The sequence below is a fragment of the Vidua chalybeata genome, chromosome 5 (assembly GCF_026979565.1).
Source record: "Vidua chalybeata isolate OUT-0048 chromosome 5, bVidCha1 merged haplotype, whole genome shotgun sequence".
Classification (NCBI taxonomy): Eukaryota; Metazoa; Chordata; class Aves; order Passeriformes; family Viduidae; genus Vidua; species Vidua chalybeata.
This window is the reverse complement of record NC_071534.1, coordinates 30,767,560-30,789,411: the sequence shown is the minus strand read 5'-3', so window position 1 is coordinate 30,789,411 and position 21,852 is coordinate 30,767,560. Positions and strand designations below refer to the sequence as shown.

Below are 21,852 nucleotides of genomic sequence, written 5' to 3'. Positions count from 1 at the left end.
CTGACGATGGGGCGGGCCCAGGCCGCAGACGCTTGAGACCAAAACGTCACCAGACAGCAGGGACAACCCTGAGGTGGCTGGGCAGGGTTCGGGGCTCTCCCGTCGGGACTGCAGCACGTTCCAGTCCCTCGGGGGAGCGCCGGCCCCGGCAGCCCCGCCCCGCACACAACATGGCCGCCGGCGGCCCCGGCAGCCCCGCCTCGGGGCGGTGGCCGGAACGGGCGGGGCGATGGCGGCGGCCGGCGGGGACGGCCGGGGTTGAGGGGAGCGGCGGCCGCGCTCCCGCCGGCAGGTGAGCGTGGGATGGGTTGTGGGTGTCCGTCCTTCCCCGACATGCCCTGTACACACCCCTAATCCCGTCCCCTTCCTCCACAGCTCCATACCTGTCCCACATGCACCCCCCACACACCCATACACACACTTCCCCGCACACAGACACCGACGCGCATCCCCACACATCCGCACACATATAGCCCACCCGCCCATATATACCCCACCCGTACATATATACCCCACCCGCACACATATACCCCACCCACACACATCCCCACACATACACATCCCACACATTCACACGGACACACCATCCCACACACAGAAATGCACACCCCTCCATCACCCCAACCACACCCACGCACACACAGCCATGTGTCTCTTTCAGTCTTCCTGGGCTCCTTCTCCTCCCTAACGCTTTGGGAATCTCGCAGCAGGCCCTCCTGGCTTCCTCTGATGGCACAGCCAGACTGGATTTTCCAGTAGTAAACTTAATAATGAAGCACAGTTACATTTCGTACTGTTGGAAGGAAACAGAGGTTGTTGGGTCGGGTGCCGGAGGCACAGCTTCACACCTATTCTGCGATGTGAAAAGTCTGCCATCAGCACCTCTGTCTCCTTATAGTGGCGGTGATGCCAACCAGGCTGCTTTTGGATCTCAGTTCATCGATTTGTACCAGGGCAAGAGGTCTCACCTGGGGGTTAGGCTGCTGCCAGGCTTCCTTGCTGCCCGTGGGAGCAGTCTGGGCAGGAAAGGCAGTGTTCTGGAGAAGTGGCAGACCTGCTGTGCCTCTGTCACATGCCTTCTGGCTCTTGAGTAGGAGCTCTGGTGTCTTGGGAAGGATTTGACTTACTACAAATATGCAGACTACGGCTGTGTTATGCAGCTCTTCTCTGATGTTTTGTGAAGCTAAGGATCTCGGCTGACCAGAAGTTTGAATGTGTAGCTATCTTGTGCAATCTCATTGGGTTATCTAGAATGCCTATTTTCAGATTCGAGGATTCCTCTAGAAAAGTACATTGTATTAAAATTATATTATTTGTTGTGCATTCTTGTTTGTGGGTTTCGGCGATCAATTTGTACAAAATGGGAAGATTTTGTTTACAGGCCACTTAAACATCATCTGAGATTGATTAAATTCTGCAGAAACCAAGGATGAATTTTCAGTCTGCCTTCAATCCCTCTGTGGCAGGAGGGATAGGTGAGGAACCAAAATCCCAAAACAGAAAAGGTATTGTGCTCTTGTAATTTTTATTTTGATTTCTGGTAGAAGCTGTCTCCAGTGTTTAGCTCTGGCTTAATTTTAGCTCACCTTCATGTGTGTGAATTGCTCAAGGAGTCAGAGAAACAGGTATAATGTTAGGTTTGAATTTTGGTGAACCTCTTGGGGTAGCTTGGAGATGTGGAGAACTTTAGTTTAAAGCCTTTTGAAAAGTTTACATTGTGATTGGTTAATACCATTGTAGCCTTTAATGCATTTCCTTTTGAAGGGACAGTTGTATTGCAAGCAGACTAATCCCTGAACTTTTAAAACCACAACAAGGTCATGTGTGGTATTAGTGAGTCACTGATCATGGGTTATACAAACTTCAGAAAAATAAATTAATTGTTACATTTACTTTCACTCTGGTAATATCTGGAAGACCTTGAGAAGGATCATGACCTTGTAGAACTAGGGGTTGTATAAAAGCATACCCAAGAAAACAGACCCTGAGCCTTTGTGTACTCTTTTCTGTCTAAGCTTGATTTCACATGGTTTTAGCAACACGAATAAAAATATCTGTGTCCTAAACTTTCTAAACTTGAAGTTTGTTGGTAAATAAAGCCTTGTAGGATTTGGCAGGATAAATAATCTATGTGGGATTATATGGGTTATACCTCCCAGAAAAAAACAATAGGGGCCTGAGCTTGGTGGCAAATGCACGTTTCCACATCTAGTCCTGGACAATAAAGACCCCTTGAATTCCAGTCCAACACGTTACTTGCAGAAGTGACATTAACATTAAACTGAATTAACATTCATTAATTACATTACTACATTTAGTAAAGGTGATTTTATGTTTTAATTTTCTTTTCAATGGAAAATTTTATGTAGAAGGGGCAGTAGATGGTGTTGCTCATGGGTGTGTGATAACCCAGCTCTCTCCCACTCCTATGCAGGGTGAGTTTTGCTCTTGGGAAAGTAATGTAAGTAATAATAACAAATGTAGGGAAAATAATAAAAATATAGGGAGAACCACCCCCATTAGGTTAGTGAGGAAGTGGGATGGGATGCTCAGAGAAGCTGTGCTGTGTCTTTGGGGATTTTCAAAACATAAATGGGCAAAGCTCTGAGCAGACTGTCCACACCTCGTAGCTAACCCTGCACTGAGCAGGAGGCTGGACCGGGGGACTTGCTGAGGTCCCTTCCTGCCAGAATGGTCGAGTGACCCTAACAAAGGCTGCCCTGGGCAAGTGAGAGATCCAATGTAGAAAGTGACATCTGGTGTCAGGATCTGAACTGCAGTTTGTAAACACTCTTCTAACAGCCTGACGTTTAGGGAAATCATCCCGTAAGGGTTTCATGATACCAGTTGCAAGGTCAGTAACTTCAGTTCCTTCCCCTGAGGTACTGCAAATCTTGATTGTTGGTGGAGCATGTAAGAGATTTCTCTTGGAATCATGGGTTTTTATTCTAAAGGCACCACGTGATCCAGATGAACTCGCCTGCTTCAAAACAAAGCAAAAATATATGTTCCTAAGTTAGAAACAATGCAATGTCTGTACTGGTTCTTTAAACATTACCCAGTATAGAATAAGGAGGTTCTATCAGTAGCATATTTAAGGGAAGGTTTTGTGCCTGTTTATAAAAGGTGGGGAGTGTGAAAACCAGTGTCCTTGTGTGCAGTTGTCCAGCTGAGAAGTGCAGGGTTTCAGTCTGAGCCTAGATGTTATTTTCCTTGGGTTTTAAATGAATATATTTATGTGAAAGTGTATTCTAGGTGCCACTTTTCTTCTGCTTTTACTTCCCCGTATCCTCCCCTGTTTTCAGCTTTAAACTTTTCTGTATGAACAGGTTGATTCCACTTCAGGATAATGGCAGGAAAAGTAAAGTGGGTAACTGACATAGAAAAATCAGTTCTAATAAACAACTTTGAAAAAAGAGGATGGATTCAGGTGGCAGAAAATGAAGACTGGAATTTTTATTGGTAAGTATGCTACAATTACCAATTTCTTTTATCAGTGTTATGGAAGCTTGCCCTGTTACTAGAGTCCAAACTTCTGTAATAAACTGTACTTTCCTTCTCTTCATGATAATGATTTCTATTCAGGCTAATTATTCAAGATTTCAATACTGAGAGTGAATGAGAATTTAGATCAAGATTGTGCTAAAAGGAGGAGAGTAAATCATCTTCTTATTTGGTGTTTGTCTAATATAAGACCATGAAATGCTGTCCTAGAATGTAGTAATCTGTTAATGGGCAGAAACAGTATTCTTTAAATAAACCAAACAATTTATGATGTTCCTTTCAAATACATCAGAATGGCAGTTTGTGCTGGTAAATGTACACTATGTGAACCACTTATTTAAATGGGCAGGAATCTAGAAATTTGTTCATGCTTTTGGAATGTAGTTGGGAGAGTGGGGAAACACTCATGGAAATTGCTGTGTTGTATTGTTTTAGGTTAGGTTTGGTTTTTTTTTTTTCCTTCCTGAAATGATAATGTAGCAGATCGGTAGCATTCAGGAAATATTCTTAAATTTTCACATTGAGAATCTAATATGGAAAATTCTTTGCATTTATGTCCCTGCTCTTACCTTCTGTGAAAAATGTAGTTGATAACTGATTTAATGACTCTGTCACTGCAGCACTTTCATCTGTATATAACTAAACAACACAGGTGTTTTTAGCAAGATCTCTTAACCACTTTTCAAGTAATATGTTTGAATTCCTTGTAATCCAAGTAGCAGGGCAGTCAGTAAGAGGTTGGGTTTGTGGCTTTTCTGAAGAGGAAAGGTGAGTTTCAAGAGTGTGAAGTAACAGATTTAGAAAGAGGATTCTGTTGCATTTGGGTACACTTAAGTCATTTTTAGGCCCTGCTGGGGATTGACCTATCAACAAGCCACAGTCCAGTAGGACCCACTTGTCATCTTTCTTTCCTGCACCAGTTTCAGTAGTGGTAGAGGGACTGATTAAATCTTCAGCAGGATTTCATTTGCTTTCTTAATAGAACATCAGGATATGTTGGAGTGTTACTGCAGCAAACTATTAAATATAAAGAGAAATGAGAGAGAGAAAAGATGAAGAAATTGGAGGGAAAAGATCTCTAATTTGTCATCCTGAAGTGTGTTTCTTCAGAGAAATCACTTGGTGTCTGTCTTTGGTTTCAGGATGAGCGTCCAAACAATCAGAAATGTGTTCAGTGTGGAAACCGGTTACCGCCTCTCTGACGACCAAATTGTCAATCATTTCCCAAACCACTATGAACTGACCAGAAAAGATTTGATGGTAAAGAACATCAAGAGATACAGAAAAGAACTTGAGAAAGAAGGAAGTCCTCTTGCAGAAAAGGATGAAAATGGAAAATATATTTATTTGGGTATGTTGTTCTTATTTTCAGCACTCAGCTTTTTTCTTATAGAGTCAATAATTGGAATAGAACCAGCTTTTTTATGCATGAAGCACTGAACCTCTGGCGTGCTATGACATTAAAGTGGCTACCTTGAAGTGCTCTGTTTACTCTTTTGGGTTTGATTCTTTTGGGGTTTCTCAAAATTTATTTTGGAGAGGGAAAATTGTGGGTTTAAGATACTTTGCAATTAGGTTAGTGTTGAAACCAAAGGGCTCTGCTACTTCATATGAGAGAGGGTTACAGTTTCTTTAATTCAAAAGTGAAAAACTATTATGTGAAAATCTTAAAATGGAGCAGGACAACTAAACCTTTTTGAAGGAAGGCTCTAGACAGAATGGAATGAACAAACACTTCAGAGAGGAAATTTGGGAGAAGTTGGGGAGCTAATAGTGACTGCTAAAAATAAAATAAAAAGCAAAAAAAAACAAAACAAAACAAAAAAAAACCCCCAAAAACAAACAAAAAAAAAAAACACACCCAAACAAACCAGGAAACTCAAACCCCAAAACTAAACCAAGAATAGATCAGGAGTGAGGAAAGCAGAATTGGTTTGGAGGTCAGAAAGCACTGAAGTGAAACAGAGTGAGATATGTGGAGTTGAATTACATCTTGGAAAAGTGAAATGAAAACACTTCATCCATGGAAGAGGCAGGTCTTCAAGGATGGAATTGAAGATAATTTAATAGCAAAAAGTGAAAAATGTTTTTCTTTAGGTTTCAGTAATCATAGTAAAACTGAGTGTGGGAGCAAAGAAGAATAATAGGCGTTCAGAATAAGATATAATAAATAAGAATAATGGGTGTTACATGGAAATAAAAGCGGGGTTTTGCCTGCACGGAGAATGATAAAGAATAGTGGAAGCTGGTAGAAGAAATTGAGACATTTTAATTATTTTGTTGAAATGGTATCTAATTCTGTAATGGCACAGCATATAAACGCAAGAAGAAAATCTATTCGCATGAATTAGAATCTATTACTATGAAGTTAGCATCTTGCAACATTTTGCAATTGTTTAAGTAAAAAGTAGTATGTAAATGAGATAAAAGCAACATGAGTCTTAATGGAGGTGGATCATGCCTGACTGGACAACTGAAAATACAGACCTTTTCTTTTTTAGTCTTTATGTGCCAATAGCCTTAGCAGATAGAGTGTCTTCAATTGTGTGCCTTTTTTTTCCTCCTTAATTCAGATTTTGTTCCTGTGACTTTTATGCTTCCTGCTGATTATAATCTCTTTGTTGAAGAATTCAGAAAGAATCCCTCCAGCACGTGGATTATGAAACCTTGTGGCAAAGCTCAAGGAAAAGGAATATTTCTAATCAATAAACTCTCCCAAATAAAAAAATGGTCTAGAGACAGCAAAACATCTTCGTAAGTTTTTGAAACCGAACCCTTTATTGTAGTTTCTGTAATTAGGTGAACTACACCACCATGCTGATTGTCTGATGCATGGGAAAAGTATGCCATTGTTATTATTGCTTTGTCATTTTATAGTTAGGTTTGCATTTAATCTCAGTTGTTATCTGGCTCCCTCCTTCAACACGTTATAATACAACTTCTTTTGGTATGAGGAGGTACACACAACTGTTCAATTAATATTCTTTTTAAAATTGCTTTCAGTGTTGTTGGGGAAAAACTTGCACAGAAGGAAATTGTTCTGCTTCACAGTATTAAATATCAGGAAGCAAGAGAAAAATATTCCCCTCAGCAATTTCAATAATGGTTTCATATATATTGAATCACTTTTTTAAATTAGTACAATGGAAGAATGCATTTCTATGAAATAAATGTATTTTCCTTTTGGAACACAAAATAATACACGTCATGTTGATGATCTCCTTCCAAATGGATGAAATAGGCTAGCAATTTTATGTTTTTCTCTGACTAGAAGTTTTGATCACACAACTAATGTTTTTTCCTGTGATCTAGTGACTGGCTGAATATCATTTGAGTATTTTTCCCCATTTGATTGGAATCTGAAGAAAGTCACAATCTGAAAGTTATATTAACTTTTCACAGTGGTTTGCAATTGCACACGAAGCAGAAATGCAAATATTCCAGTAGTACAAGTCCTTGAATAATGAAGGTAATGCACTACATTCTTTTTGCTTGTCTGGACCTTGCCAAGTTCTAAATTCTCTTCAAGGGAAAAAGGTTGGCATATAGAGCTGCATTGTGAATGGCTTGGTCAGCTACTGTGTGAGTTTAAATGGGTAATTGATCTTGGTCATCTCTACAGTATTTTCAGCTTTTTTTTGGTATATAAGACCTGATGCCAAGTGTGTCTTATTAACCACCACAACTTTATATGTTGTCTTGGAAAAAGATACAAGATTTCGGTCAACTCAAAATTTACAGAACCACTTCTAAAGAAGTAAAAGACTTCAGGGATTGTATTGTTGCAAATACCATATTGTGAGACATGGTTTGTGTTTTTCAGGTTTGTGTCTCAGTCTTCCAAAGAAGCCTATGTGATTTCACTCTACATCAACAATCCCTTACTAATTGGTGGGAAGAAATTTGATCTTCGTCTCTATGTTTTGGTGTCTACCTATCGTCCACTGAGATGCTACATGTAAGGTTGCATAATGTCCAGTGTAGTCAAAATAATGTTGTGCATGTTGCACAAGGAGATTTAACCAGTAAATGGTATCCTAGGATGCTCACTTCCTTGCTTCTCACAGGGATTTAACACATTTTAATGACTTTTTGCATTTAAGGTATAAGCTTGGGTTTTGCCGGTTTTGCACAGTGAAATACACACCAAGTACAAGTGAACTGGATAACATGTTTGTACATCTTACAAACGTTGCCATTCAGAAACATGGGGTAAGTGTGCTGATTTCTTAGATGCTCTTTTGTAGCAAGACTGATTTTCTTTAATTGTACCAGAAACTTGGAATCAAAAGGTTTTGTCATACTCTTCATCATCTTGCAATTAAAATACTTCACCTTGCACTTAAAAATAAATACATTTTAGAATGTAGACATTTTAGAAAACCACAAATCAGAATTCAAGATAGTGAGTTGCAGCTCTGTAATTGAGTATTTTCAGTATTGACTCACAGCAGTTGAAAGCAGGGAGCTCCTTTCATTTAAAAGCCAATATGCTCACTTATGAATTGAACAATGAAATGCATGAGCTTGGATCATGTGGATATGTACTTTATAATAGTGGTTTAATATCCCCTTCCTCATTTCCCCTTCCCTCTCTCTCTCTGGCAGTTAATTCAATTTCTTCTTTCCAGCACTTATTCATCACAGGACTTTCCAGCTTCTTCCAGTGCTCCCCCAGCCTCCTGCCCCTGGCTTCCTTCTGTGGGAAACAAAGGGAATGTGCAGTTGCAAACTTGAGATAAATAAGTGCTGCCTGGCCATCTGATGGCTTCGTCTTGCATGGACAAAGCTGGAGCTCTGCCTGCAGAACAGTTCTGTCCTGTAATTTGCCATTGATATTCATGTGGAAACATGAGAGCTTTGATAGCCCTTCCTTATGTCAAAGTAGGCTGAAATTCAGCAGTGGGGAGGGAAGGTTAGTGGGGTGGGGGTGGATGGGGATAAAGTGTCACTTCCCAAGGCTTTTTCCTTCAGGGAATGACTTGATAATGATTGTCCCGTTGGTGTTTTTAGCGGATGTCTGTGATTTGCAAACCATGCCTCTGTGGTACAGTCATTAAAACTCTATTGTTGCACTTCCTAATGCCAGAAGCTCTATTTTAATGGTATGGAAAATAATATGTATGGACACACACACACCCCCATGCTCCTGATTATATTAATGTAGGTATACACATGCTCTCATACACAAGATATATGCAATATATCTTAAATTGAAATCTTGCTTAATGTGCCTTCTCTGCTACTGTTCCATAAGATGTGCAGCATAGCAGAACTGGTTTTGTCTGGATATTGCTGTAACAACAATGTAAAGATAATGTTGTCTGGGGTAAGTGGTCAAATACGCCATTTTTCAGTACTACAAACATTTTATTGCTCAGGTGCTGATTTGTGAAGTGTTCCAAACATGTTTTGGTTAGTGGGACACACTGAGAATTACTTATGGTGAAAGCAGGTCCCATACAACTTTTAGAAAAAATCCTGTCAGTAATTTATAAAAATTATGATGAGGTGCTGGAAAATGCGTGTGTAATACAAATAAAACAACAATAATTCTTACACGTAATTCTTCTCAGTTTGTTTTAATGTCTTTAATGAAACAACTGTGACTGTGTAAAGCTCTACCCAGTTGCAATCTGTTTGGATTTCAGTACTTGTTCTGAAGGGCAAAGAGGGCTGAAACTTTGATTTCTGTTCCCTTGCTGGAATCTGGTCTCAAAACATTTTTTCCATGGAGCAAATCCTGGGAACCATGTTTCAGGTCTTTATTTGTACAGTCCAGTTCTCCAAATTTACTAATGGGGGGAAGCTGTAGGAGAAAGCCTAATAATAAGATAGATGCTTCTATGACCTTGTCCTAGAGGATGACAGAATTTGTTCTTCTGAGAACCTTTTTCTGCTCTATGCATTCTGTGTTTTGTAATTTAGCAGGCATACAATCATTAATTCTCAGAAATGCTCTGAGGAGAGCACTTTATAAAGGGGCAAAGCATTTGTCCTGAGAGTTCCTTGAGGGTTGAACATGTGCCTTTCCATCAGTATGAACACCCCTCGCTTTGCTCTTGTCTTTCCATTTAAAGAGAAATAATGCAGAGCCTTGACAGCCTCTGAAAAGACAACATAAGTTAACCTCCTGTTTCCCCCTGTTCAGTTTCAGTAACACTTAGTGGGGTTTTGTACTGAATTACTTGAAAATTTTAACTTTTAAAAACAATTCAGGTGTCATTTCACTATGTTCTTGAATGTAACTGTTATGAGTAGCACCATTAAGAAGATACCAGGGAACAGACAAGTTGTATTTTAAATAAATAAACACAGACAAACACTTTCAAGTGCTGCATTTTACAACAGCTACCTTCAGTGAAATTCTGCTGTTACTCATTAATTGTTTTTTCCTTATCCTCAGAGGAGCAAAACATTCAGTTCTTTCCTTTCACATTTTAAAACTTCTATTTCCAAATCATAACTCACACTTTATTATAAAACTAAGTACCCAGGTTTTTTTCTCCTAACAAAGATTTATTACTTGATTTACGATGTGTAAATCAAGCCTATTAGAGCTATAATAAAAGCAATTGTTTATGTAGAGGGTAGTTCAAAGCTGAGGTGTTCATGAAGCTGCAAGAGCAATTAGCTAGGTTTGTTTTTAGAGCAGTACTTGTAAATATAAGGGGACTTTATGTGGGGATGAGAAAAAACCTGCTGCACGACTTCAAAATCTTAGACTGAGTGAACTCCTTAACTCTTCAGGATGATTACAACCATATCCATGGAGGCAAGTGGACAGTGAGCAATTTACGCCTGTACCTGGAGAGCACCCGTGGAAAGGAAGTCACCAACAAATTATTTGATGAAATCCACTGGATCATTGTGCAGTCCCTGAAGGCTGTTGCGGTGAGTGCTGCCAGCTGCAGGCTTTCCATTACCCTGGGAGTGAGCTTGCCATTCAAACCCCTACATTTCTTTTCTGCTCTTTGGGTGATGGTGTTGATGCTGATTTCTGCAGCTCTCTTATCTCTTGATTTCTTGTTATCGCATGAGATGACGGAACTGAATCTTGGGTGAGTGAGTGGGTTGAGCTGTCTGTGGAAATTTGAAGGAGTGAATAAATCTCTTTCCTTGAGGGATTTGTGAACTATTTGATATGACTTGATACCGCCCTTGTGAATAATATTAAGTTCTGCCAAAATGTGTGACGTCATTCCAGCAATAACAAATGTGTCAAAGAAAAAAAAAATCTTTGGAGGACAGTTTATCAAAGGAAACCTAAGGCTATTAGTTCATCAGAGTTGCATAACATACTTTTACCATTTTTATACACAAGTCACAGAGTTATCATGAATTTGTTTTAAAAAAAAAAAAGAAGCAGTAGGCACTTCTCTGCTTGAGTGACTTTCTAGTCTTGGGGTAATATTCTGTGATCACATTACAGGGTAGGTATCACTCTGGGAGTCAGCTGAGGTAACTGATTAGCTCACTGTTGCCACGGTCTCTCCTGGTCCCAAGTACATTGTCTTGTCCTCTCTTTTGGGTTTGTCCTGCCACCATTTAGAGTTGAATCAGCTCACTTGTGCACTGATAATTACTACCTTGCTTTATTGATGGCTTGGTGTTCTGCCAGGGGAATAAGCTGAGTCACAGAAGGAGCAGATGAACACCAGAATCAGCACGAGAAACAGGGACAAGGTCGTGCAGCTAGAATCAGTGGGAGCTGGGGAAGCATGGCTTAAACTGGCCTCTGCTGTGCAATCATATCTGAAGGGACTTGAGAGAAGAAAAGGGATATAATCAAATGTTAGGAGAACTTTAGAAGAGGAGAAGTGGTAAAAATCATGGAGCATGAAATCTGTTGTTCCTCTGTCCTTCTGACAATGGCTGGCACATGTAATTAGATTCTTGTTCCTCCTCCTCCCTTTCAGTCCCTGAAGAAATTAAAAGCTTCATTATTAGTTATGGGGAAAACATCTCAGAAACCTTCACAAAGTTTACTCTAAAAGATCTAATGAGCTTCACATAGAAGAAAGTATTATACCTGATTCTTGGACTCTCTTGGCTTTGGGATTATAGTTACCTTGAGGAATTAAAATTTTTAAATGTATTTTGTAATTGTTTGACCTAACATTTCTGCATAGTTACAGCAGCAGAATAAAATAAATGTCTTTGAATTGCTTTTCTAAAGTTTAAAGAATTCACAATTATACAAAGCTGTAAATTTTCAATCTTTATGTTTTCTCCTGATGCATGCGGGCTTTAAATATAGTTATTACTTTTGCAAAGTATAAAAACCACTTATTTTCAGTATGGAAATATAATGGGAAATTAACATAACTTAATACTTGGCATCAATGCAATCATCAGTATTGAAGCATTTACATACAACCTCAGAAAAAGAGGCAATGCTGAACCTACTAGTTAGCAAGCTTATATTTGAGTTACAATACTGAGAAGTGTTGTAGAAAATCCATAATGTGATTTCTAGCAAAGAAAGTGTGTAATTGGGTTACTTACTGAAGAGTAGATTTTAATACATATTACTGTCTTTTTTTTCCCCAGCCTGTAATGAATAATGATAAACACTGCTTTGAGTGCTATGGATATGACATTATCATTGATGACAAGCTTAAACCCTGGCTAATTGAGGTAAAATTTTATAAAATACAGGAAAAAACTTCCTTCTCAGTTCACAGAATAAAACTAAGTAGATTTCAAAATGTAGTCTGTCCTCTTTTTAAACAATGTTTTTTGTTTATCAGGTAAGTGGATTAAGAAAAATATTGGAAAGTGAGATAGGTCATGTGCTGACCAAGCTAGCATGTGCTTTTCTTTCCTATTTTTGGGGGGTTTCTATTTGTTTGTGGCTTTCTGTTTTGGTTTCTAAATCCAGTGCATCCATACAACTGCACTTCAGAGGCAGTCTGAATGTTATCCTATTAAATAATGGATCAGTACCTGGAAAATGGGCATTGACTTGATGGAGCATAACATCAAATTTAATTTTTAAATGCTGTCATGGCCTTAATGTTACAGGTTGAGAGGAAACAAAAGGGGCATACAAAGTATAATTAGGATATATGGAAAGCTTTTTTATTTTTTACATAAATTTCTCTTTCGTATATTAACTTTAGCTCTATATGTTCAATATAAATTTTATCCATCCCTCTTCCTTCTCAATCTAATTTGAACTGAACTCCATAAAAAAAAATTGTTTATCATTCTGATACTACTTCTCTAAATGTGGAACAAAGATATGTTAAATGAATCCAAGGTTTAATTAAAACAAGATACAAGGTAGTGCTTTGAATAGAGACCACTCTCCAGCTCGCAATATAACAGGGGAGAACTCAGGTAAGAACTTAAGAGAAAATTTGTTTACCTAGAAGAGAGACACAGATTTCTGTGTGTAACAGCAGTTCATGTAAACTGGGCAAATTTTAAGCACTCAAATGTATGGGGTTTGTAACCATGTAAACAGAAAATGAAATAAAAATTCTATCTTGTCTGATTCACCCTGGTGAATCTCATCTCAACAGAAGTCTTCAGGCTGACACTGCAGACACTTCACAGAGTGGTACTTTCCTGTCTAAGTAAAAAGAAGAATGCCCAGTGGGGAATTCCTTGCAGTGCCTGAGGAACTGAAAGATGTGCTTTGAGCCCCCAAGGCTCAATTTCCTCTAAGGTACACACAGATATCACACATGCTGTTTGGAGAATACTCCAAAAACTGATACTGGTTTTATTTTCCTTTTGTAGGTTAATGCTTCCCCTTCTCTTACTTCCAGCACCGCTAATGATCGCATCTTGAAGTATAATCTTATTAATGACACACTTAACATTGCTGTGCCTAACGGGGAAATTCCTGACTGCAAATTGAATAAATCTCCACCAAAAGAGGTTCTGGGCAATTATGAAGTCTTGTAAGTTATATCAATGTTTCATAGAAAGGCCAGTGTTTTTCTTTCACCTCACTTTTTTTGATGTGTAATGTAGACCAAAAAGATAAGGTAAACTTCATTCTGGTATGAAAAATGGGTACAAAGTACCACTTCATTTCTTTGGAGCTGCATTGGAGGTGGGAGTGCATTAAAGCAGAGTTCCCTTGTCTCATGTCCAGAGAGAATGTTGTCTGATAAGCCTCCACTTGCACCTTCTGAGCTTCCAGCAGCTAGAACAGAGGGACAGAAGCAAAGAGAATGTTTGTCTTCTACATGTGCAGAACTTTAGTTGTATGGAAGCTAATATATACATGGTACTTAAACAGTTAAAATAGTTGGTTCTGGTTTAAAAGTTATTTGATGCAAATTTTCTTTCAGTTCATAGAAATAATGTCTCTTGATTCCTGTAAATAATGAATGTAATAATAGAATTGTTAAATATTTTTTAAATTCTTTGATCTGTATTATAGGGAGAGAAATGAAGGAAACTGAGATTTTTGTATTGGGATGTCTGCAAGATTTATCTAGGATTGATTTGCTTTATGCAGAAAAACACTGATTTGAATACCATATTGCTGACACAGTTTCTCATCTTTTTTGAGGAAATGTTTGGGTAGGTTCTCTAGCACTAGTGGTCCAGTTGCTCAATATGTCAGGAATATACTTTATGTACATAGCTGATCCACCAGTTCATACTCATCTTAAATACTTTTTCTCTATACTAATAAAAGCAGTTAAATATAAATAAAAGCAGGTCTGAATTAGGGTTTAAGATTTAATGAATGTTACACACATGGTAGCTATGAATACCTATAAAACAGTGTAACTAAGTATATATTATGATTTTCCTACAAAATGTTTTAGTATTATCTACTGTTAATTACAATTACCTATCTACAACCAAATTTTGCTTGGAATTTGCCTAACAGCTGAAATGTCAGTTTATGCTGAGGTTATCTGAGGCTATAATGGATTTATATATTTACAGAACCACTCATCACTGTGGTTAAGTGTTACCAAATACATGTCATCAAATGCATTTTTTTGATCACATGGCTATTTAGTTCACCTCATTCTTTCCCTTCTCTCTTTGTGATGCAACGCGAGAGTTTTAATACTGCAGCTAACAATCCTCCCTTTGAAGCAGCAGCTCAGGAGTTATTTAAACTGGCAGCAGGCTGATGTTCTGCTTAAGCACAGACCTGCAGAAATACATGGGGAACTTCACAAGCATGAAATTTCACAAACTCAGGAGTTTAATTAAAGCTGCCAGATGACTTGTTTCTTTCAAACAGGGGCTGAAGACATTTCAGGTTGGTCTGTATTGTAAAATGATAGATTCATAGACTAATAGCTGCCTGTCATGCTACGCCTGCATGAAGCTGTGTGCAGAGCAGCTTGTATCAAGCTCCAGTTCTAGACAGCAAGCAGAATAGAATATAGAAGTAGAATGTACAGGGCCCACTGCTGTTTGTGTAGCAGGACAAGGCACTGAAGGGTTTTCTTACCTGCAGATATGATGAAGAGATGGCACAGAGCGACGGGACTGATCGCGACCTGCGGGGTCGTCCTGGGCAGCCCACGGGGGTCAAAGGAAGCCGTACAAGAGATTCAGGAAAGCCTGTCCTGACCACGTGGAAGTGATGACAGAAAAAACAGCTGCGCTCTTGGTAGGAAGACATCAAGAATAACTTGAAGTTTTGGAACAGATTCCTATGTTTTGCTACATTGCATGTAGGAAATGCTAACGAAGACAAAACAGCCTTTGAAAAGTGAAACAAACACTCAAAACCCAGGAACTGTATTAGACATATACTGACCTGATAATTATTACAACAATAGATATAGAGTGTGTATTTATATACAGTTATGTTTATATGATTTGTATAAACTAATTCTCAATAATGATCAAGGACTTTATTTATAAAGGTGGCAATTCAAATGCGTATTCTGAAAGAAACTCCTTGCTGTTCTGGATAGTATTTATTTCCTCTAGTAGCCTATCCCTTCCTGCCTATAATAAATGAGCTGTGGATTCTATAAAAGGATGAAGGTGGTAAACATTAATATTTTCACAGTGATGATTCAGAGTCTTGTAGTAAAAGAAGAGCAACTAAAAAAAATTAGGAGTACATGTACTGCTTTTGCCAGTTAGTGCAGCTATTGATTTATAACCAGTATGAACAAATTGAAAAGCAAGTCTTTATATGCTGAGGGTTGGGGGGTTTTATTTCCTTTGTATGTTATGAGCTGCTAACTCTTTAAAGGTAGGAAGTTTTATGGACTGAGGGAGGGTTTCAATGGTCTATTGATAGACTGTTTCACTAGCCATTAATTTTTATTTTCAGATGTCTGTGAAAAACAGAACAATCAGATACTGTGATAAATCTCATTGCTTGAAGCTGATGATAAATCTTTATTTGCACCAGAATCTCTCAGTGTTTTTATGCATGTATATAAGTCTAATCTGTATATTTTTGTATATTTTATTTTAACAAAGATATTGTTGCACATGGCAAGCTATTTCTGGTAGCTATGATGAGAACAGTTGTGATGATTAGCTACCAAAACTAAGATGCAAAACTTAGCTACCAAAACTAAGGAGCAAAAGATAAAAATGGGTACTTCAGTCTTCTAACAGCAAAGCGTATAAATAAACCAGTGGGGTCTGTGATTGGCTGTTGCTTCCACTTGACTTTCAACCAGATATTGGGTGGTTATTTATAAATGGCAACATGCATTGGTTGGTTTTATTCTCCTTCTCCCTCCCTTTTTTTGGTAAAGTTTAACTCTCCCAAAGTTTTTAGTTTCTTGAACACCTAAACCAGACCACCTGCAGCTGCACTACTTCACCTGCTTTGAAGGGTCCTCCTAGAAGAGGGCAGCAAACCATGGTCTCCAGGACAGCTGAACATAGTCTGGCCAGAGCAGCTTGTGTTGGGGAGGAAGGGCAGATGTGGGCTGGGCTGACCAATACCCGTACACAGAATCTGGGGTTTATCCTCTCAGTAAAAAATGAAATCTGTAGGCTGAGTCACTCCAAGCATAATCTTCATTAATCTTGTATATTCCACTAAAATAAAATCTAAATGATTCTCTCTTCATCAGCTTTGTATCTTCTCACTGGCCTTTACAAAAGCTCTACAATATTCTAGTTGACTCTTGAAATATATAAGTGAAAGGTAAGATGATCACTGCAGGATGGTAAAGCTCACCTAAATTCCAGGTCTCATATTTTGGGGTTGGGGTTTTCTGTTTGGGTTTTTTGGTGCGGGGTTTAGTGGTGGTGGTGGAGGGTTGATTTGGTTTTTCTCAATTCCTAACTGTGTGTCTTGCTTGTATATTTGAGGCTTGACAGGCAAGCTGCTCATAAGCAGAGGTGTAGTCAGATGTGTTAATCGTCATAGTGTTGTTTTAATTACTGATATTTAGTGGGCAGATGTTTCCAGTTTTACCTCCAAGTGCCTGTTAAGGATAAAGTGGGAAGTAGTAAGAGCCCTGGGGACTGTGGGCCTGTAGTAAATAGTATTTTGTAGTATGATTATGTTTTTGACAGACAGGTAACATAACAAGGGTGCTGTGATAGAAAGAAAATGCAGCTTTCTCTCACTGCCTGTGATTTATTTCTGTAGTGGCTAGGACAGAGGATGTGTTGTTGTGGTATTCTTGTATTGCAGCAGTAGCACTCCTTTCTGGGAAGGCTTAACATGACAGCAAAACCAGGTTTGGGTTTTTAGGATTTATTGCTGTGGAAGGCTATGGAGACTGAATCCAGGGGATACTTTTAGGTCTGATTTCACAATGATCTAATACTGATAATAGTAAATAAATACTAGTAGTAGATATTAGTAAATATCTAAACAATCTTTGTTTTCCAAATGGGTTTGTTGGTGGTGCTCTGTGTTGGCAGTGGTGTTATTTCAGGTAGGCAATGAGTTGAATCAGGGCCTCCAGAGCATAGACATTAACAACACAAAATAGTAATGGTGCTATCTGTAATATTACTAATATACATGTAATATACTAATATACTGAATATATTAGTATGTAATATACTAATATACTGGATATTATTATGTAATTGTTTAGGGGGTGTCTGCTAACTTAGGGTCAGCTCATTCAAGCTTGCATCCTCAGTGTTCAATATTTCAAAACTTGGGACTGGAAATCTTGCTGTTGCTTTCAAAGATTTCTGTCCCAGTGTATAGCAGATACATTAAGTAAAATAAAGTATTTATAAAGAAGTATTTTATATGGAAAATGTTTTTGTAGCAGACCCGTCAGTTCTAAACATGTAAATCATTCTCTCTGGCCCAGTGTAGTATTGGGAAAGCATATTTCAAACCCTTAGGGATGAAACATATTTATAAAATATCGAGTAAATTTTTAGTACTACCTCAAAATAAAAGCATTGAAATATTACTAACTAGGGGAAAAAAAAAGGAAAATAAAAACCTGATAGGAATCTTTGACTATGTAGTAAATAATCTCAGAATTAGAATTAAGTCTTCAAATGTTGATACCGCATTTTAGTTATATCTCCAACTAATGTATTACTAGTAATTTATCTTGCTGACCCAAACATGAATTTAATCATGCAATGTTCTCTTTAAAGAGCAAGAATTCAAAGACACTGCAAATGCAATGACCCTCTCTTCCTGATCTCATTCAATTTTCTTTTTAAAAACAGAAGTGTAGTGATTATATACATCAGACTGCTTTCTCCTTATTTCCTTTTCTTGACAGGCTTTTTGCAGAGGTTGAAGTTTGAAGGCCTAATTATTGTATCACTTCTAACATGAAAAACATGTAAAAAACATGTAAAGAGAGTTTTAAGGAACAAAACTGAAATAACATGGAATTCTAATATACTAAGATTGGTTTTGTGATTATCAGTAGTAAACTGTCCTGGTTTCAACTGGGATAGTTAATTTCTTCTCAATGCCCGTTGCAGTGCTATGTTTTGGATTTGGAATAAGAATGGTGTTGATATGTCACTGATGTTTTGGGTTTTTACTAAGTTGTGTTTATCCTAGGTCCAGGACTATTTTTTTATCTTGTCTCATGCTCTGCCAGTGAGGAGGTGCACAAAAGGAAGAGGGAAGGAGCACAGCTGGGACAGGTGACCTGAACTGGCCAGGATATTCCACACCATGGAATGTCATGGCCAGTCTCTAAACTGGGGGAGTAACTCGACAGGTCTGATTTGGGTTTGGGAAGGGGGGGTCTGCAGATGGTGAGCAGTTGTATTGTGCATCACTTGTGATTTTTTTCCCCTATTATTATTATTACTACTACTAACTATTATTATTGCATTTTATTTTACTTCCAATTATTAAACTATTTTAGTCTCAACATACAAGTTCTACTTCAATTCTCCTTCCTACTCCACAAGTGTGGGAAGGGGAAGAGAGGGAGCTAAGCGAGTGTCTGGGTGGTGTTTCATTTCCAGCTGGGCTTAAAACCACAACACAAGCTCCAGGAAAAAAATCTGTAAGTGAGCAGCAATTCTTCCTTTTCTATGCAGAACTTGAGGCCTTGTGTACGTCAGTGAAATGTTCTTGAGAAACTCAAAATTAGAAAGCTCTGTTGCTACATAATGTCTGTTTTTAAGTCTTGGTTGAAAAATTCTCTGAAGGAATTTGAGTAAGGAAAGAGTCTGTGTTAGCTGGAATGAGTGTGCATAAAGCAGCTTTTCTGCAGACTTGGAGGGTGCCAAGGAAACAAAAGCAGTCATAACTCATAGTGGGAGGAGGAGGAGGGTGATATGTGGATATTATGCTGGTTTGTGCCTGGTCTTGAAAGGTAAAGGTGCAAATCGAGTTAAGAGGAAGAGAAACTGAAAGGGAAAACTTTAATTGCTTACTCAGAGATAAAATCTTCACCTTTTCACTTCTGCATCTTTAACTAAATCTCCTGCTGTAGTAGGACAGAACTAATGGTACCAAGTGTTGCCCAGGCTGCTGAGAGCCTGGAGCATGCTCTGCTCAGAGCTGGAACGGAGGTGATGAGGGAGATGTGCTCCCCGCTTGAGGCAAGTGTCTGCGGCAGGAATTCAGGAGAATTGACTACAGGAGTGATGCTGATGTGTAATAAAAGATGACAAACCTTATGTGGATGCTCTCATTCAGAGGTAAGGTAGCTCTTTTTGCTGGAGTCTGATTCTCCAAAAGGTTAAAGCCTGTTTCAACTCTGACTGAGAGGACTTAAATCTGAGTGACTGCGAGCAGACAAAGCTCTTAGTTATTAGTAACTAACTGTGGCCTTGGGCCAGTCATCCTCCAAATGTATCTCACAAAGAAACTGTTTTGGCTTTCAGGGGAGCAAAATAAATCAGAAGTAAGAGTTCTCAAAAGTTCTGACTTTAGCTAGTATAACAACTTGCCAGGCAGAGCTGATAATAAATGTGTGTCTCAGTCCTAAAATGCTGTTCTTCATATGCTCCAGTGCTCCCTGGCATAAGGACAGTATTGTATGAAGAATTAAATTGACAAGCTCTAAACAGCTACAGGAATTGTTATAATGGCATCAGTGTAGAAGGAGTTTATTGTTAGAGTTGAATAGTGGGGCTTGCTTCCTGGGCACTAACCTTTCTCCCTATTAATTCTTTGACATGGAAGGAATTAATAAGATTCACAGAAAATAGCTTCTGTACATGGCTTGAAGAGCTTAATTAGTACAGAAGAAACAGTATTATTCCTAAAGCTACTTCATTACTGTTGGCTTTACAATAGGACTTCTGCCTAAAATGTCCCTGTCTCCTGATTCACTTCCTGCTATAAACTCAGCAAAACAATAGACAATTCACAGAAGATATATAGTCCTGCATTTCATCAGCAGAACATGTCAGGCAGAGCTCATTTATCTGTGGTAAAGGAAGGGCTTTACTGTGGCACTATTAACTGGTGCTGTTGCTCAAGCAGTTGCTCTTCAGTTGATTTGGATGGAAATTACAGAAAGGAGCTGACATTCTGTGCCTGCTTTATGGCAGGAGTTCACTCCAGCCTTTGGGTCAGTGGAAAGGACTCTGTGCCCCGTGGCGCTGAGGTATCCATTTATGCTGACCTACATGGCTTCTTAAAAAAAAAGCCAACAAAACCAACAGAAACTTTATTCCTGTCTTCTCTGCAGAAAACAAATATGGATAGCTGGGAAAAGCTGACTTTAGCCACAATTTTGTTTAAAATGCCATTATTAAGAGGAAAAAGGAGCATAAATAAATATCTTGGAAAATTGGATGTTTTATACTGAATTGTAGGAAGTTGTGTGAGCTAGACTCTTTGTTTTTCCACCTTTTTTAAGTTGCCATCAAAACATAGGCAAGCTCTCCATACTTGAACTTTCCCAGTAATGATGATCATATAGATGCCTTTGCTATTGACAGAAAGTCTTGTATGCCTTAATTATTCTGCAATTTTGTACCTATTAAAAGCAAATAATTCACATTTGAGGTAGTCATAGACAATTGTTGTAAAATAGAAGTTTGGACAGTATGAAATAGTAATTAAAAACACTCGTGAAAAACAAGGAGACAACAAAAAATACTTCAGAGAAGAACATGGCTTTTATTTGAAAGGTTCTTTCCCTGTCAAAGTTGGGCAGTGAAACAGTGAAATTGATTAAGTCGAATTAAATTTAATAATCTGAAATCAGTTGTCATTGGTTGGCATATGTAGTCACTAACAGCATTAAGTTTGCAATCAAAATATGGTTCAGGATTTAAATTAACATTTATAGTGTAAATAAAGATTATAACACATGGAGTTTCTTAGCAAGAGAGATGGAGTTTGAAGAGAATTCTGAAATGTTATGGCAGCCGTCAAGAAACACAAAATTTGTTCTGAGTGAAGGCAAGAGATAGAATTTCTTTATAGGGAAAGTACTTGTGCCTAAAAGGACACACGTAATTTCTTAGGACAGCAGAAGAAACAAGAAGCATATTTAAAAATAGATTGTGTTAAAAGTAAAAATAACCGTGGGATACTTATCTAAAATGAGCGGATTTTTTTTTTTCCCTCACAAACTTCCTGTCCTGTTCTTAACAGTCTGAAGCAAGTGCTCACCAGTGGGGCTGGAGAGACTGTCAGCTGTTCTTCTAAGGAAAAAGATAAGGGTAATCTTCACTGGATGTCACATTTTTAAGATAACTGAAAATGTACAGAGAACAACTGCTTTTTAATACTTAGGAAAAAATATCAAAGTACTAAAATCAAAATGATTAATAGATTAATATGGTAAAGTGTGTTTTTCTACATAAGTAAATTATTTATGGCATCATAATAGTGTCATCTTGCTGGGATCTTGCATCACTGATGATAGATATAATTAGACCACTAATCTCTTTTAATTCACTATGAGAAAAAGTTAATTTTTGAATATACATAAAGCCAATTTACATTTGATCAATTGAAATAAA

General features: G+C 38.2%; 1 protein-coding gene across 2 annotated transcripts; it reads left to right on the top strand.

The window, feature by feature from the left end:
* Positions 1 to 233: 233 nt before the first annotated feature.
* On the top strand, positions 234 to 16,538 carry TTLL1 (TTL family tubulin polyglutamylase complex subunit L1). Of its 2 annotated transcripts, none has more exons than XM_053943980.1 (10): positions 234 to 292; positions 3,330 to 3,462; positions 4,647 to 4,855; positions 6,078 to 6,258; positions 7,328 to 7,462; positions 7,608 to 7,716; positions 10,255 to 10,398; positions 12,058 to 12,144; positions 13,255 to 13,418; positions 14,951 to 16,538. In XM_053943980.1, exons 2-10 carry the CDS (start codon positions 3,350 to 3,352, stop codon positions 15,078 to 15,080), a joined length of 1,272 nt encoding a protein of 423 aa, XP_053799955.1. In that variant the 5' UTR covers positions 234 to 292; positions 3,330 to 3,349; the 3' UTR covers positions 15,081 to 16,538. The 2 variants fall into 2 exon arrangements, with proteins under 2 accessions (XP_053799955.1, XP_053799954.1); XM_053943979.1 differs by lacking the exon at positions 234 to 292 and adding an exon at positions 1,417 to 1,505.
* Positions 16,539 to 21,852: the final 5,314 nt, after the last annotated feature.